Raw genomic sequence first — 12,369 nt, 5'->3', positions numbered from 1 at the left:
CATCATCTCATGTACCATCAAGCTACAGACCATGCCACTCGGGGACCTGTGCTTTGCAGCTTGACCCCAGAGGAATGATGTTTCATTTTGTGTATCGCTGAATGAAAATAAACTTGAACTTGAAATAATGCCAGTACAGATGCAGGGTTTCAGCCTTAAATGTTGACAAATCCTTCCTGTCCCACTCAACCCGCTGAGATCCACCAGAAGACTGTTCGATGCTTCCGACTCTCGCCCGACTGCGCAAGTTGTCAAACTCGTTGAGGAAGAGAGCAGACTCCTGCAGACTCGTTGCCAACTTACCTTGCATCTGCCTCACTGTAGTATTCTCTGGCCACAATGTCTTCAAACAGCTCTCCACCAGTGACCCTGCAAATGAAAAAAATTAAGCAGTGAATGTATGAAAAAAGTACTTGAAATATACGATTACTTTCCCCCAAGCAGTAAGGTCGGGGCTCCACAACCCCAAACCACCACGAATTCATCATTTTCTGTCAGAGTCACCTTATGTACAGATAATCCTTTGCCTAGCATTACTTGATGGACATACAATCAATCGATGTTCATAAGCTACCTTTGTATTTTATTACGTTTTTTTAGTGGTGATTCAAACCTAGAGTAACAATTATTTCATTCTCCTTTACACATGTGTACTGGAAATGACATTAAGCAATCTTGAATATTGAACTGAATAAAGCTGTGCATTTTGGAAGAACTCTCTCCCGCACTGTTCTGGCTTTTGTGAAACATCCCTGAACAGCTATCTGGCTTAGATCAGCCCCAATGCCAAACAACACCGCCCCCCCCCCCCACCCCGCATGGCAATGATCAACTGTTCCTCAACTTATTCAGCTCCATCCCCTCCTGGGAGTTACCAGTATTATTGGCAACTGTCAAAGTTGATGTAGGGAGGACTTGGTCTTTAATCACATCTTATATAATTCCTGACAAAAGGAAGTCTGACCAAATCTACCTGAATATCAAAAGGCCTAGATAGAGTGGAAGCAGAGAGGATGTTTCCTAATGTAGGTGGGTCTCGGATCAGAGCGCACAGCCCCAGAATACAAGGATGTCTCTTTAGAACGGAGGTGAGGTACAATTTATCTATCCAGACAGTGGTGAATCTGAAGAATTCATTGCAACAGATGGTCGTGGAGGGTAAGTCATTGGGTATATTTAAAGTGGAGGCTGATTGGTTCTCAATTAGTAGCGGTGCCAAAGTTCAAGAGGAAAAGGCAGGAGAATGCAATTAAGAGGATACTAAATCAGCCATGATCAAATGGTGGAGCACACTCAATGGGCTGAATGGCCTAATTCTGCTCCAATGTCTTATGGTCTATGGTCAAATCAAATCACTGAGCACTCAATATTAGAATCAATGATTCCACTCAAACTCGGTAGCATTGTTATTGTAAGGTTGTAGTTCAGGATGAGAATTTATTATTATGCATAATCTCCTCCTGCACACTTTAGAATTCCTCTCAAGGTCTATTACATTAAATAACTGAAGTTTGCCAGCATGAGTCAGAAGCTGAAATTCTCTGAAGCAGGGCTGTTTGAAGGTACGGATTTCAAGTTTCCCCTGTCAGGTGGAGACAGAAAAGACCGCAGATGCTGGAATCTGGAGCAACACATTCAGCTGCTAGTGGAATTCAGCAGATTGTGAAGGGTCTCAACACAAAATGTCGACTGCCTATTTCCCTTCACAGATGCAATGTGATCCACTGAGTTCCTCCAGACCTGGAGTACTGCAGCACAGAAACAGTCCCTTCAGCCCATCTAGTCCATGCTAACCTGACCTTCCGCCTTGTCCCATCAACCTGCTCCCAGATCATATCCTTCCCCAAACCCTCCCATCCACGCACCTATCCAAACTTCTCCTGAATGTTACAACCAAACCCATATTCATCACTTCCACTGGCAGCTTGTTGCATACTCACTCCACCCTCTGAGTGACACAGTTTCCTCTCAAATATTTCCTCGTCCTCATCCTATAATAATTGTCCTTACCCCATTTCTGTTCGTGACAGATCGCTGTGGATGAACTGTGGCTGCCACATGTCCAATGCTGTGACAGTGACCATTTGCTTCTAGTGATCGGAGCTAATGTTTATATATTGGCTTGGAGACCAGGAAGAAAATTTTATTCTCTTCGAGACTGGGCTGGGGAATATTTTCATTTTCTTCCAGTTAGGGCCAAGGAATATCTTCATTCTCTTCAAGATCAGATGAGGGAATGTCTTCTGTACAAACCGAAGGGAGTCTTGGTTGAATGTCTCTTTGTAATGGCAGTGATGCTGACAATACAGCACCCCCTCAGTGCCACTTACTTCATGTGCTCAAGTCCCTGGAAATGGAGCATGTCCTGCTGATCTACACAAGAGCAGCAATTACACTCCCACCCTATTCTTCTAAAAGAGCCAAAGATATGCTGAATATAAACTCAGTGGCCACTTTATTAGGCACACCTGTTTGTTAATGCGAATGTCCAATCAGTCAATGACATGGCAGCAATTCAATGCATAAAAGCATGCAGACATGGTCAAAAGGATAAGCGGCTGTACAAAGCAAGCATCATAAGACCATTAGACAAAGGAGCAGAAGTCGGCCATTCGGCCCATTGAGTCTGCTCCACCATTTTATCATGAGCTGATCCATTCTCCCATTTACTCCCACTCCCCCGCCTTCTCACCATAACCTTTGATGCCCTGGCTACTCAGATACCTATCAATCTCTGCCTTAAATACACTCAATGACTTGGCCTCCACTGCTGCCTGTGGCAACAAATTCCATAGATTCACCACCCTCTGGCTAAAAAAATTTCTTCACATCTCTGTTCTGAATGGGCGCCCTTCAATCCTTAAGTCATGTCCTGTCGTACAAGACTCCCCCATCATGGGAAACAACTTTGCCACATCCATAATGGGGAGCCAAGACAGGATAGCAGCCAGCGCGATGCTATTACATCTCGGGATACCTGAGTTCGATTTCAATGCTGTTTGTAAGGAGTTTAACTGTTCTCCCCATGAACACGTGAGTTTCCTCCCAGTACTCTGATTTCCACTCACATTCCAAAGACACACTGGTTAGTAGGTTAATGGGTCATTGTAAATTGCCCTGTGATTAGGCTCGGGTTGAACAGGTGGTTCGCTGGGCAGTGCGGTTCATCGGGCCCGAAGGGCCTGTTCCACACTGTATCGCTAAATAAATAAATTCAATGTTATCGTTATCGAAGCAACTTCGACCATGGAATGATTGTTGGTGCCAGACAGGGAAGTTTGAGTGTCTCTGAAATTACTGACTTCCTAGGATTTTTATGCATAACAGTCCCTAGACTTTATAGAGAATGGTGTTAAAAACAACAAAAAACATCAAGTGAGCAGCAATTCTGTGTGTGAAAATGCCTTGCTCATGAGAGTGGTCAGAGGAGGACGATCAGACCAGTTCAAGCTGAAAGGAAGGTGACAGTATCTCAGATAACCATGAGCTACAACAGTGGTGTGCAGCGGAGAACCCTGAGGTGGATGGGCTGAAACAACACACACAAAACGCTGGGGGAACTCAGCAGGTCAGGCAGTACCCATGGAAAAGAATAAACAGTTGACATCTCAGGCTGAGACCCTTCTTCATGACGAATGTATGTGTTGCTTTGGATTTCCAGTATCAGCACTTTCTCGTGTTTGTTACAGCAGCAGAGGACTAAACCAGGTTCCATTCCTGTATCTAATAAAGTTGCCACTGAGTGTATCTTGGAAAGTTGTGGGGCTGGTGGATATGACAGAATAAAAGGATGGAACAAGGGGTTTGTAAACAAGTTTGGAGAAGATAAAAATATCAAGTGAAAAGATAAGCAAAGACAAATCTGAGAGTTCCAGGTTGTATCAGATGACACTGAGACTGGGGGTGTAGTGGACAGCGAGGAAGACTATCAAAGCTTGCAGTGGAATCTGGACCAGCTGGAAAAATGGGCTGAAAAATGGCAGATGGAATTTAATGCAGACGTGTGTGAGGTGTTGCACTTTGGGGTGACCAACCAGGGTAGATCTTACCCAATGAAAAGTAAGCCACTGATGATTGTGGTGGAACAGAGGGATCTGAGAATACAGAACCATAATTCACAGAAAGTGCATCACAAGTAGATAGAAGTCATAAAGAGCGCTTTCGGCACATTGGCTTTCATAAATCAGAGTAGTGTGGGGAGGAGTTGGGATGTTATGTTGAAGTTGTATTAAGACATTGGTGAGGCCTAATTTGGAGTATTGTGTGTAGTCCTGGCCACCTACCTGCTGGTAAAATATTAGTAGGATTAAAGGAACACAGAGAAAATTTATAAGGATGTTGCCAGAACTTGAGGACCTGAGTTATAGGGAAATGTTGAATAGATTAGGATTTTTTTTCCTGCAGTGTAGGAGAATGAGGGGAGATTTGATAGAGGTATACAAAATTATGAGGGGTATAGATAGGGTAAATGCAAGCAGGCTTTTTCCACTGAAGTTGGTGAGACTACAACTAGAGGTCATGGGTTAAGGGTGAAAGGTGAAATGGTGAAGGGGAAACTGAGGGAACACTTCTTCGCTCAGAGGGTAGTAGCAAGCTGCCAGAATAAGTGGTGAATGTGGGTTTGATTTCAACATTGAAGAGAAGTTTTTATAAGTACATGGATGGGAGGGGTACGGAGGACTACAGTCGAGCTGCAGTCGATGGGACTAGGCAAAATAATTTGGCACCAACTAGATAGGCCAAAGGGCCTGTTTCTGTGCTGTGGTGCTCTCTGACTCTATGACAAACACAGTGTGTGTTTAAATGGGTTAAGTCCCATATTGTGTGGTGGATGAAGAAACAGTGGTCACACCAGTGGGTCTGATATTTGGCAACGAGCAGCATCTACAAGGTCCTAGCGTACAGGAGGGTGGGAAACTGTTTTGTTCATTTGTGCATGATGAAGGCAAGGAAGTGTACTTTAAATAGGCTCACTCTTGAACAGATTGACAGACAATTTAGCAGGATGATTTATGAAACTTCAAGTACTTCTTCAATGACTATTTATGGTATACTTTTGAAACCAATTTGAGGTAGAAATTCCAACAGTTCCTCTCTCTACTGGGAGATCAGATCTCTTGATACCACAATCCTCCGTGTTTTCTTCCTGAGCTGTTGCCTGGTGCTTTGAAAAACAAAAGTTTTGCTTTTGCAAACTTTACTTTGAAAAGGCCTTCCTGAATCCTTGTGCAGGGGTGGTTCACTTGCACAGTAACCAAGATAGAAGTCATTCCACTTTTCTCACACAGCTAGACAAGGCAAAAAAACAGAGCTAGATTTACGGTCTGCTTTCTTGGGCCTGCTGACACAGCCTTCAAGCTTTGCATACCAACAAGACAAATAATTCGTTGAGAAAGGCCACTGCACTGTTTATTTCTGCTGTGCCAACAAATGTACCCGAAATGTTGGCTGAACATCTTCAAACGTGATAAACCCAATAGCAAATGGGGCCTGGCATCTGAACGGAATTTTCACTCACTTTTCTTTCTGCTGTTCCCTTCTATTCTGCCTTTGGAGGACCAATACCTCATATCCCATTATGAGGTAACATTTCACCTGTGAGTCTGTAGGCATCATCTACTGCATCCAGTGTTCCTGGTGCAGCCTCCTCTATATCGGTGAAACCCCACTGGATTGGAGGACGACTTCGTTGAGCATCTTTGCTCCATCCGCAGCAACAATGATTTCCCAGTGGCCACCCCATTTCAATTCATGTTCCCAATCGCGACATGTTGGTCCATGACCTCCCCTACTGCCACGATGACAGGCCCTTTGGTGAGAGAAGCAGCACCTCCTATTCCATCTGGGTAGCCTCCAATGTGAAAGCATGCATACCATATCGGTTTCCTCTAAACTTCCGGTACTTTGTCCCCTGTCCCTTCTTCTCTTTTTTTTCCCCATTCCTCATTCTGCCTCCCCTTTCTTTTCCTCATCTGCCTATCACCTTCCTCTGGTGCCTCACCTCCTTCCCTATCTCCCACTCTCCTCTCCGATCAGATTCCTTCCTTCTTCAGCCCTTTACCAATCAGCTCCCAGCTTCTCACTTCAATGCCCTCCTCCACCCAGTCACCTTCCCCGTCACCTGGTCTCACTGTTCACCTGCCAGCTTGTACTCTGTCCCCTTCCCACACCTTATTCTTGCTTCTTCTCCTTTCCTTTCCGATCCTGCTGAAGGGTCTCAGCCTGAAACATCAATTGTTTATTCCTCTCCATAGATGCTGCCTGACCTGCATTGTGTGTGTGTGTGTGTGTGTGTGTGTGTGTGTGTGTGTGTGTGTGTGTGTGCTGCCTTAAAGACTGCCACTTGATTCAAATTACTAACAAGGCTTTATGCATCTTGGAACCTGGCATACTGGAAAATTTATCAAGGCACTATGCAGATTTGGAGTGGGATTGCAACTGTGCGGCTTGGTAGTGGAGCAGTTAGTGTAATGTCATAACAGCAGCTGCGATCTGGTTTCAATTCCGCCAGGTGCTGTCTATAAGGAGTTCTCCCCATGACCACGTGGATTTCCTCCAGGTGTTCCAGTTTCCTCCCACACCTCAATGATGTACAGGTTAGGGTTAATAGGTTAATTTGTCACATGAGTGTATTTGAGCGGTGTGGGGCTCATCGGCCCAGAAGGACCTGTTACTGTGCTGTATCTCTAAATAAAATAAAACAAAGGCCATTCATTTGCTTTCTCTTAACGTTACACAGTTATAAAAGTGTGTCTATTGCCCTGAAAGACAAGTTATCCTCCTACTCCTGACAGGGAGACAGATCACCATCATCACTGACTTTATATTCTGCAATACTCGAGCCAAAGCACCAGGGGAGGGCTTCCACCAAACCGACCACAGCTGCTTAAAAAAATGGCTCACAGACACCTCCAGGGGTCAATTAAGGATGGGCAAAAATTTAACAATACACTGGAATTTTTAAAATGCTTAGGATAAAAAGAAATAGAAAACAGTGATGGCAGACTGGAGAAAAAGGAGATAACGATAGAAGACAACAGAAGGGAATTTGCAACGTTTGCTAAGACAGCTGCAAGATACTGGAGTGTTTTCTTTGCACGAATGAATGACCTTCAATGAAGCCTGTAGGTATCGCTCCATGACCCACTTATCACTGGCAATTTTCAACAAACCTTCCAAGTTCGTTAAGGGATTTATCACTGTGTTCCAGCTCAGTGCAAGCACACTTGGGAACTGGAGGGCTGTGAGGCTCTTGGCAACTAGGACCAGTGATCCCTGAGGTTGTCTAACTCTGGGGTCAGAGGCCCAAGGTCAGAGAATTCTTAGATTGGAGGCCTGAGGTCAGCACATCCTGGGATTGGAGGCCCAAGGTCAGAGTCCTCTAATGTGATAAGGTGGACTCTTGACCTCATAATCTGGCACCTTCCTGTCTCCCTGCATGTTGCATTTTCTCCGTAGCTGTAACGCTTTATTCTACAGTCTGTTATTGTTTTACTTTGTACTATCTCAATGCATCATTGTAATGGGTAGATCTGGATGGATGGCAAAACAAGTTTTTCCATTGTACCTTTTAGCCAAGGACATCATTTACTACTGAGATGAGGATGAATTTCTACAGCCAGAGGGTGGTGAATCTGTGGAATTGATAGCCAGGGGCGGCTGTGAAGGTCAAGTCATTGGGTGTACAGGTGGCCCCCCGTTTTCCGAACGTTCGCTTTACGACACCTCGCTGTTACGAAAGACCTACATTAGTTACCTGTTTTTGCTAACAGAAGGTGTTTTCACTGTTACGAAATAAGGCAGCGCACACCCGAACAGCCAAGCTCCTCCCCCCCGAACTGCATTCTAGCCGCCATTGCTTAAACACGTGCCTTATCTCGATTTATTTTGAGCATCTGTTAGCAAGATGAGTTCTAAGGTATCGGAAAAGCCTAAAAAGCTTGTAAGGGAGTTACACTTAGCATAAAACTAAACATAATTAAGTGTTTCGATGGTGATGAACGAAGTAAGGCCATTGTCCACGCGTTGAACTTGCCTGCTTCCACCATTCGCACTATTTATATGTACAGAGAAAGAATTTTGAACCTGCCGATGTTACTGTTGGTTCTGCTCGTAGCAAAGTGATCTCTCTTAGTCGGCATCCAATAATGGATAAAATGGGAAGTCTATTGCTTGAATGGATTGATGGGTGTACAAAGCGTGGTGTTCCGTTAAGCTTTCTTATACTTAAGGAGAAATCAGTCAGTCTTTTTAATAAGCTGAAACAGAAAGTACTGGACGATGGTGATGAAATTGCTGCGAAAGTGGAATTTAAAGGTAGTCATGGGTGGTTTGATTGGTTTCTGAGGCGAGGGCAGCTTCATAGTTTAAGCAGTGGTCCCCAACCTCTGGGCTGCAGACCGATACATTGCCGTGAAGAATGCAGCGGTCCAGCGGCAGTCGGAATGCACCCAGCACATCTTTAAGAAAAAAGCCGAAATAAACAAGCTAATTAATGAGGTGCTGTCCAGCACGTAAATGTTGGCCCAGATCAGAGGCAATTGCCGGTTGCGTCAGGCGGTTATTCATATAAGCAAGTGTTTAACTGTGACGAAACTGCAATTTATTGGAGTCTACCTGATTCCGGTAAGTGAAACTACACTGTACATGCATTATTTCTAATTTATATAGGCTGTGTATTTATAATATAATTCCTGCTTTTAGAACCATAGAACACTACACTATATGTTACTGTTATTTTAGGTTTTGTGTGTTATTTGGCATGATTTTGAAGGTTATTTTTTGGGTCTGGGAATGCTCAAAAATTTTTCCCATATTAATAAATGGTAATTGCTTATTCGCTTTACGACATTCCGGCTTACGAACCGTTTCATAGGAACGCTCTACCTTTGGAAGGCGGGAGAAACCTGTAACTAAGGTGGAGGTTGAAAGGTTTTTGATTCAAGGGTGCCAAAGGTTATGGGGAGAAGGCAGGAGAATGGGGTTGATTGGAATAATAAATCAGCCATGATCAAATGGGGGAGCAGATTCGATGGACTATGAGTTATAGTTTAAATACACTCAATGAGTTGGCCTCTACAGCCCTCTGTGTTAATGAATTGCACAGATTCATCACCCTCTGGGTGAAGAAATCCCTCCTCATTTCAGTTTTAAATGTATGTGCCTCTATTCTGAGGCTGTGCCCTTGGATTCCAGATGTTCCTACTGATGGAAACCTCCTCTCCACTTGGGAAGTCTGAGGCAACCCTCCACAATATCAACACCTCCAGCACTTTTCATGTCATCTGCAAACTTACCAATGATATCTCTAATGTTCACAGTAATGTATTTAACATGAAGGGTACCAACACTTATCCCTGTGGTAGCACTGCTGGTCAAAGTTCCAATCAAAGCTCGAAGTATGTATACTGAATACAACCATGAGATTCAGCTTCTTGCAGGCAGTCACAAAACAAGGAAACACAACAGAATTTACGAAAAACCCCACACCACAAAGTCTGCCAAACAATCCAATGTGCAAAAAAGAAAAAAAATTTGTGCAAATATTCAAAAAATAAACAAATAACACAAAGAACATGAACTGCAGAGTCCCCAAAATTGAGTCCACAGCTGCAGAGTCAGTTCAGCACCAAGGGGAGGAAAGTACTCACAGAGTACTGAGTTCAACACCAGTTTGTTCTTTGCCCTTGGTGCCTTAATCCTGTTAATCTGGCTCGGCGCTAAAATCGGCTAATTATCGGTTTGTTTTCTGGTTTAGGCCCCAGGACTTCAGCCCAGCACAAAGTTTGAAGCTGGCCTCAAGTCCACTTCAGAAACAGCCATCACTGCTGTACCTGCATTCTTGCGAGTCCAGTACGTTGAAACGTTCAGGATACTACTAAAAACACCAGGTCATACAGAACTCCCAAAGGGAAAATACACTAGACAACAAAGATTTTGCTTCCTGAATACTGCTGGGTGTATCTTATGGATTTTGGGCTGCTGATCATGAAAATAAACAAGAAATTTCCCTAACACGCACCGTCTTTTTTAATCACCTACATTTGTTATTTCAATTCATAATTCAAGTCAGAATAATTGATCAAAATCAGGTTTAATATCACTGGCATATGTTGTGGGCAATTTGTTGTCTTTGTGGCAGTAATACAATGCAATGCATAATAATAGAGAAAAAAGCTGTGGATTACAGTAAATATGTATAAATAAGTAGTGCAAAAATAGAAATTTTAAAAAAGTAATGATGTAGTTCATGGGTTAAATGTCCATTCAGAAATCAGATGGCAGAAGGGAAGAAGCTGTTCTGAATTATTGAGAGTGTGCCTTCAGGCTTCTGTACCTCCCCTCTGAGACGAGGGCATGTCCTGTGTGATGGGTGTCCTTAATGATGGATGCCATCTTTTTGAGGCATCTCTCCTTTAAAGTGACCTGGATACTACAGAGGCTAGTGCCTATGATGAAGCTGACTGAGTTTACAACTTTCTGAAGCTTACTTTAATCCTGTGCAGTAGTTCCCCCCCCCCCCCCCCCCCCATACCGGACAGTGCTGCAGCAGTTAGAATGCTCTCCACAATGCCAAAATTAAGGAAGGCATCTTTGGTTGGTCCACAAATCATACAGGTTATCAATGACAAGGAATTCCAAGAACTTCTAGTGGGACCAGAGAAAATCACATGGAAGGCATTCAAGGATATTGTTGAAAATTTTCTTGGCAACTACAGAGCACCAAACTACATGCGGCTGGTTGACAACATGCTTCAAGCATACAAAACCATGAAATGCAACATGTTACTAAAGATTCATTTTCTGCATTCCCATTTAACCTTCTTCCCTGCAGATCTTGGCACTGAAAGGTTTCACCAGCACATTGCGGTCATGAAGGAATGGTCGAGAAGCCTCAGTGCAATTTTAGCTTAGTTGAATGATTGCAAAGCATCAGCACTGGAATGCAATTCAATGCATTATATTCCATAAAAGTTAGTTTCGTGTTTCTCCAAATCCCTACATGATAATTGAAATCATATTTGTGTACAGCTTCAAGCGTCTATCATAAATGAAAAAAAAATTCCACGGAAGCAACAATTTCAAAAAAAAATTGTTGTCCAGTGTTACAGGCTGCGGATTGCAGGGATCATAGAGCTGAATTGTTAGTAGTTTTGTTAGTTGTCTGCAAACCGTCAGCACGTCTGGCCAGCACCATCTTATACGTCACAGATCACAGTCTCCTCTTGTTGTTCTGTTCTGTGGCCGTGAAAGGTGATATCAAAATCCACGCTCTTGCTTCTGTTCTCTTGCTTTTATCAGCCCTCACCTTTGTGAAGGTTGATAAAGCAGGACTTTTACCCAGAGTGCTTTTCTCAGACTCCATATGTGTAAGACCAGTTCCTTAAGGCTGTTATAAACAGGGGATGGTAGTGGGAATAAGCTCTCACTACCTATTAAATGCTCCCAATGGTGTGTGACTCAAATCACCCCTCAAAACCAAATCCAGCTCCTGGCCTTCACACGTCTTAGCTACTAAGCCTGGCGGAAGTGTTTCTACTGACAGAAGAATGTGCAAATACGGGCTACTGGTGCCTTAGCACGAGTCGCTTTGGCAAGATGGGGCTCATCAGCCATGCTTAGCTTCCCATCCAGGGGAGTGGGTGAAAGGTAACTCTGATCCCACACCTCCACTGCCTTGCAGCCTTACTCATAGGGAAGGTTTCGGGAGTAAACCCCAAGGGAGAAATCCGGAACTGGAATCCCTAAGGCAGTCCTTCGCTGAGTTCAGCACTGACTGGCAACTCCTGTTGAGCTGCTGGTACCAAACTGTATCAGTCTCTGCCATTCCTTTGGATTCATCAGATGCGTGGAGAGGAGGAGCTTTCTACATGGGCAACAGCTTGTTCTCCATATTGTACTGCCCTGACTTGTGTATCTAGACAGCTAGGACACAACATCCATGGTCAACTCTGACCGACAGAGGCCTGAGGCGTGTAGACCATAAGACATAGGAGCAGAATTTTGTTATTTGGCCCAATGAGTCTGCTCTGCCTTGCAGTGATTTATTATCCATCTCAACACCATTCTCCTGCCTTCTCCTCATAACCTCTGATGCCCTTTGTAATCAAGAATCTATCAACCTGCACTTTAAATATACCTAAAGACTTGGCCAGCATAGCTGTCTGTGACAATGAATTCCACAGATTATCACCCTCTGTCTAGAGAAATTCCTCCTCGTCTCTTTTCTAATGGCAACACTCTTCCATTCTGAGGCTGCCCCTCAGATGTATTTGTGGTCAGTGAGGCAGTGACCTGAACACCCCACTTCCAACAGGAGATACCATACAGCTGCCAGCCGAACAAATATCCAGTGAAGATTACAAGTCC

The 12,369-nt window shown here is 43.9% G+C and overlaps 1 protein-coding gene across 2 annotated transcripts in view; it reads right to left on the bottom strand.

The window, feature by feature from the left end:
• Window positions 1–12,369, bottom strand: part of camk2g2 (calcium/calmodulin-dependent protein kinase (CaM kinase) II gamma 2) — a 495,645-nt gene that overhangs the window by 176,874 nt on the left and 306,402 nt on the right. For both annotated transcript variants that reach the window (XM_072282861.1, XM_072282859.1), the window contains exon 5: window positions 304–369. In XM_072282861.1, the coding sequence (XP_072138962.1) occupies window positions 304–369 (66 nt within the window). The remainder of the gene's footprint in view (window positions 1–303; window positions 370–12,369) is intronic.

The sequence above is a fragment of the Mobula birostris genome, chromosome 18 (assembly GCF_030028105.1).
Source record: "Mobula birostris isolate sMobBir1 chromosome 18, sMobBir1.hap1, whole genome shotgun sequence".
In the NCBI taxonomy this organism is placed as follows: Eukaryota; Metazoa; Chordata; class Chondrichthyes; order Myliobatiformes; family Myliobatidae; genus Mobula; species Mobula birostris.
Note: the sequence above shows the minus strand (reverse complement) of the source record. Positions and strands in the feature narration are given on the sequence as shown.